This window comes from Arctopsyche grandis, chromosome 3, assembly GCF_051622035.1.
Source record: "Arctopsyche grandis isolate Sample6627 chromosome 3, ASM5162203v2, whole genome shotgun sequence".
NCBI lineage: Eukaryota > Metazoa > Arthropoda > Insecta > Trichoptera > Hydropsychidae > Arctopsyche > Arctopsyche grandis.
Window position 1 is genome coordinate 24563409 of NC_135357.1, and position 6384 is coordinate 24569792.

The window sequence follows — 6384 nt, forward strand, 5'->3', positions numbered from 1 at the left end:
GATACAATTTTACCGGAAACACCCCAGAGGGTCATTTTGGAGCGGGGCGTGCTGGGCGTTCCACGAATATGTGCAAGGCATTGTGCACGGCCCATTTTTTTCGTATGTTTAAAAGTATCTATAAAAAACGCGTGCCACGTGCACCGTTGTGTGTTTTCGCTCTAAAGTCGAAAAGCCATTGAAAGGAGCGGCACGGCAAGTCTTCGTGCCTTCCAGTCAAGGAAGGGCAGGGCGTTCCCAGTTCATTATTAATCCGTATAATTTTATTATTTCGACAACTTTCTCCTACATTTCTTCAGATATGAGATTAACCGTTATCAATCATTGTCAAGCTTATATCAATACAAGGTCAAAATTTCACCGAAAACACTCCAGGGGGTGTTTTCGCTCCGGTCTCACGCGGTTTTGACGCAGCGCGATTATGGCTCCGTACTGTCTGTCGGTGCGCTTTTATCCCGCGCGATTTTGACTGGACACAATAATTCTGAGCTGTGTCAAGAATTTAGGGCGAATTGACGACTGCCATTGGTATTATTAACATCAGACATTTCGCTAAGGCGACACGATTTATTTTAACTTTATCTTTAACTTGGGGAGATACAAATTTAATTTTCAACACCGACGGTCGAAGAAAATGGAGGATCACGGAAACTGGAGGATCATAGAAACGAACTCGTTTTTATTATTACATACCTCCTTTACGTTTCACATTGTTTTCGTATAAGTGGTAATTTTTTATATCTCTTATTTCTTATCCGATCGTTTTCATACTTTGCCATATTGCTCATTTTGGTCATCAATATACGTTAATGTATCGTCTGCCATTACGTTGGATATAAAATATCGTATTCAACGCGTATCTAATATCGACATTTTCGGGTTCGGTGACGTTTGTTCATCTAACCGGCTTTCGTCCCGTGTCTTCTAACCTGTTCGCCGTGATCTGGCCATATCAGATTTTAATTTCTGTAACACAATAATCAAACATTAATTATAAATAGTAAGGCAATGTGTGTACACTAAAATTAAGAAAAACATTTATTTAATTTGGACTAAGATCATAGTTTTTCAATATAGGAATTAATTTAGTGAAATCTAAAAAAAATGGTTGATCGTCGGCCTGGAAGGACTCCGGCATTTGTTGGGTCATTTTGTGTGGTCGGTGTTACTTTCGAATTGCACGAGGAGGACTCCGGAGTTTGTTCGTTCAATTTCCTCGCAATTAATAATGCTTGAATTTGAATCAATTCACGTTTTTCCAAGGCAGGTTATTTTTCTACATACCTCCTTTTATTATGATGTTTGGTTCTACATGCATTCGAGTAAATCAAAAGATTTAGTTTGAATATAGGGATTATTGATATTTCAAAAATACTTATGTCTAAAAAATTGTCAACAACTGAATTAAAGTTTAAAAACAAAAGTTTTGATTTTAGTATCTTCTTCAAATTTATTAAATATTGCCAATCATTTAAAGTGAAAAAATTGAGGTGTAAATACAATATAGTTGAATGCTAGTGCCATTTATTTCGAATCAATTAATACATATTTGTTTTATAAATGTCATTCAAAATAAATAAGAACTTTCAATGAATATTTACTTCTGGTACAGTTTGTGTACCTGTATTTTTGTAAGAACCTGTATTTCTATATGAGTCCATTTTCCTACTTAGAAAGTAAATCGATTTAAATCGTTACAAAACAACACAACGGCGTTGATGTAATTTTGTATCATCTTATTTTTATTTTGAAAAGTTTTTTGAGTGTCGATGGCTTCTAAAATATCTTTACGTGATATTTTACGACTGTGTTGACAGTGGTAGATACCGTTGAGATACTACATGCAGCTTAATCTGTTTCTACCTTTTTCTATGATTAATTGGAATAAATAGTAGAACAGGAATTTGAGGAACAGAAAGTTATATAATTCATAAAAACTTTGGCCAGTCAATTAAAAGCAATATGTATGTAAATTAATAGACCTTACTTATATGCCTTGTATATTAATCAGCATAAGTTCATAAATCTTTTTTGTACAATCTAATACCAAGATTCTAAAAGCCAATGAATTTTAACATAAAAAAAATCATTAATATGTAACAAATATTAAACAGTTCTTTGGGTGGATTAGATTTAAACTTAACTACATCGATTAGTAATAAAATTTTGTTTCCAAATGTTTCAGTATTTGTAATTTATTTGTGTTTTTTAGGTATTGGGATCGATGATACGTTCGTAATGTTAGCGGCGTGGAGAAGAACTTCAGTGAAATTAAGTGTACCGGAGAGAATGGCTCATACTTTATCAGAAGCAGCAGTTTCAATCACCATTACCTCGGTGACAGATATGGTTTCATTTTGGATAGGCATCTTCAGTCCGTTTCCTTCGATCAGAATATTTTGCATATATTCTAGTAAGTATATGATTTCTAAAATAATAAAAATTAATACTATATTGTCTATTATTTTTTAACTGTTTTGTTTTTGTGAAGGTGTTGCAGTATGTTTCACATTCCTATGGCATCTGACGTTCTTTTCATCGTGCATGGCTTTTGCAGGATATTGCGAGCAAAAGAATATCCATTCAATACTTTGTATCAAGGTGTTGCCCGTCTCCAAAGCGATAACAGGTATTTTCAATTGTTTTAAACGTAATGTTGACATTATTAAGATGAAATATATAACACTAGATTTTGTTTATAGAGCAACGTTCAAAGGTTTATCATATTATGTGCACTGGTGGAATCGATCCAGCTGATCCAGACAATCCCATAGATAATCGTGAACATATTATCATGGCCTTCTTCAGAGACAATGTGGCTGCTATTCTCAACAAGGGTTGGGTGAAGTTTTTCGTAGTTCTGATTTTCGCTTTGTATCTTGCCGGAGCTGGTTATGGTGTCACCACTATAAAGGAAGGATTGGAGAGACGTAAACTATCAAGAGCTGATTCTTATTCTGTTGTGTTCTTTGATATGGAAGATTTTTACTTTAGAGAATTTCCTTATCGAATTCAGGTCTGTATAATAAATCATTACTTACAATACTTTCGCATGAAAATCCATTTTTGTAATAATTTTACTATTGCAGGTTGTGATCACTGGAGCGTATAACTATTCTGACCCTGTGATTCAAAAACAAGTAGAAAATTTAACCCGAAACTTAGAAAATTCATCGTATATATCGGATCCATTATATACTGAATCTTGGATAAGATCGTTTTTGAGTTACGTCTCTAGGAATAATGAATATTTGAATGTTTCCATTGATACTGAGCCGTCGTTTATAGCAACATTGAAAGAAGTAATATTAACAGCTTAATATTAACATAATTAATTTTAAACACATCAATATAATGCCGAATTAATTTTTAGCTATGGTTATATCCATCAAACCCATTTTCTTTGGATGTCAAATTCAACGAAGACGAATCTCAAATAATTGCATCTAGATTCTTAATTCAAGCGGTTAATGTGAGCGATACCAATAGTGAAAAGGACATGGTGAAGCTATTAAGAAAAATATGTAATGAATCGCCTCTAAATGCCAGTGTTTTCCATCCATACTTTGTGTTCTTCGACCAGGTATTCAACAATACTCGTACTATAAAATTTTTATCTTTCATTATCGACATTATGCTTATGTATAACATTTATGTTTTGCAGTTTGAGCTGGTGCGTCCGGTGTCGCTTCAAAACATGATTGTCGGTGCGATTATTATGATGATAATTTCGTTCATCTTTATACCCAACTTCTTGTGCTCTTTGTGGGTGGCATTCAGCATCATATCTATAGAAGCTGGAGTTGTTGGTTACATGGCGTTGTGGGACGTCAATCTCGATTCCATATCTATGATCAACCTCATAATGTGTATTGGATTTTCCGTAGACTTTACCGCTCACATTTGCTACGCTTACATGGCGTCTAAGGCCAAACATCCAGACGGCAAAGTGAGAGAATGTCTATACTCATTGGGTCTTCCGATCATTCAAGGCGCCTCAAGTACGATCCTCGGTGTAGCAGCTCTTATATTGGCCGACAGTTATATATTTTTGGTGTTCTTTAAAATGGTATTTTTGGTGATATTCTTCGGTGCTATGCATGGCATATTCTTACTACCTGTACTATTGTCGTTATTTGGACCGGGATCTTGCACATCCTATAAAGACGAAGATGAAATTAAGATGTCGAAAGTAGAAAAGGCATTCCCCCTTCCTTATTGTATTCCACATCCACAATTGGTAATGAATGAGACCATGTATAACGGCAAAGCTTTCAAGAATACGGTTTTTAAAGGCTACGGAGATGAAAAAGATTTGGGAATTGGAACATCCGGTGAAGATTCCAGCGAAAGTAGTTCGAGCCAGTCGCAACGACGACGAGCTGCAGAGGACGAGAACACGAGGAGGCGTTATGAAGAAGGTTGGCGTCGTTCTCATCACCAAATAACGTCACAAAGTCAATTTGCACCACAACAATTGGATTTGTATGGATACGATGCTGAACGAGCATGGCATCGTCAACGGCAAGAAGGCAACCGACGAGCAGCTCACGATGATGCCAAGAGGAACCAACACGATGATAGGACTCGAAAACAAGACGATAGATCACGCGGAGTTCGAAAAATGTCTCCAAGTGAACGACCAGTCAGATCGCATTCAACACATGCGTTGCAACCAGCCCGAATCCCCCAACGATCATCCTCACACCACAATCTCCAGCATAAATACGTCGCAGAAATGAGATTTCCTTAAACTTACTATGCATACCTAGAGTAAAACTTTTAAGCCACTCCAAAGAACATTTATTGCTGTAAATACTATGGCAATTTTGCTCTTGTAAGTAGCGTCCGACACTTACACGTGTCGATGTGTAGACTTAGCTTTAAGACTGAAGAAATCGTACTAATAATGTGTACAGCTACGTCAGTCTTGTTTTAATTGAAGACATCAAGTGCATCTTAACGACAATTAAACTTTTACTAATGGACTTGTTAGTGTTTATATATTTGAATAAGTGCCTTATACACACCTCAGTGAAACACATTTGCTCATATATACAATCAAAAATGACAATATTGATAGTTAATTGTACATAGTTGTTTTATTTTTATTATTTAGATTTATTTCTAGATTATTAAGAGTCCAATAAATCTTATGATAAAGGGATGTATGGTATTTTTCGAGGAAAAAACATTTTTTTATATACAATCTTTGTTTAAACGTATGCATACTCAACTTTTGTGTATACTCAATCTAATCGACTATTGTATATATAACATTTTAATTAGATACAAGTTCACTTAACTAAATATGTAGATATATATATATATATATATATATATATATATATATATATATATATATATATATATATATATATATATATATATATATATATTTTAGCCACATTTTTTATTGAATATAAATTTAGTACTTTGGGGCACTTTTTGACTGAATAAAATAATGATTTTATTTAACAAGAGGCTACTGAATGGTTATGGCTATTTCTTCAATATATGTACTTCGACCTCGAGTTGTGAAATATTAAAAATAAAATTTCCAACAATGAAATAGGTTTTAAATGATATTGAAAATATTTATGATTAATATGTAAATATCTGTTGATTTTGATGTAAAAAAATTAACTTTTAATATAATTCCTATTCAAAACCTAACTATTCTCCAAATAAATGTGCAAATGACTATGTATTTTTAAATTATATTTATAATAACAGAGTGATGAAAGAAATGCTATTTTTTTTCTAATACACAAGGACTTCACGCTAGTATTTCTTTATGTAAATAATTTACTGAAAATTTGTTTCTTATGAGAAGCTTTTTAAATTGTATAAATTCCATTTGTGCATTTTATAATGAAAGCAATATATAGTGTAGTGATATTCAATGACAATATCAATCATCAATTTGAATTATTGCCTAAAATATGTATTTTTTCAGTGTACATTAAAATCAAGTACACGTTAAGTTCATCAAATCCATGCATTATTTATATGAATTTTTTGATTAAAACATTCTTACAATGTTTCAATATACCTCGTTACTTTAGCAGACTCTTCAGTTATCAATTTACATGTAAACCTGTCGAAAAAATAATTGAGTTATTGTCAAAATTTCAACATCTTTTCTGTATTACCAATGAAGTTTTCAGCTATTTTTTGACAGTTAACGAGTTTGCATGCATGTTTATGTATCTATTTATATCAACGATTTGTTACCGAAAGTTTTAATTTATATTGACAATTTTGATAATAAACCAGATGTTTTATTTAAAACACGCATTTTTAATTGTCCATGAAATACTTTAAAACAACGATTTATTAAAGACAAAGGGATGAATAAGGGAAATAAATGAAATTACAACG

General features: G+C 33.0%; 1 protein-coding gene across 1 annotated transcript in view; it reads left to right on the forward strand.

Moving 5' to 3' along the window:
- Ptr (patched domain-containing protein) overlaps positions 1 to 5091 on the forward strand; it is a 50476-nt gene extending 45385 nt beyond the window's left edge. Inside the window, exons 7-12 of the mRNA XM_077446790.1 lie at positions 2213 to 2413; positions 2492 to 2629; positions 2703 to 3016; positions 3090 to 3302; positions 3374 to 3583; positions 3665 to 5091. Coding sequence (XP_077302916.1) covers positions 2213 to 2413; positions 2492 to 2629; positions 2703 to 3016; positions 3090 to 3302; positions 3374 to 3583; positions 3665 to 4753 — 2165 coding nt within the window. The 3' untranslated portion in view covers positions 4754 to 5091. The remainder of the gene's footprint in view (positions 1 to 2212; positions 2414 to 2491; positions 2630 to 2702; positions 3017 to 3089; positions 3303 to 3373; positions 3584 to 3664) is intronic.
- The last annotated feature ends 1293 nt before the right edge of the window (positions 5092 to 6384 follow it).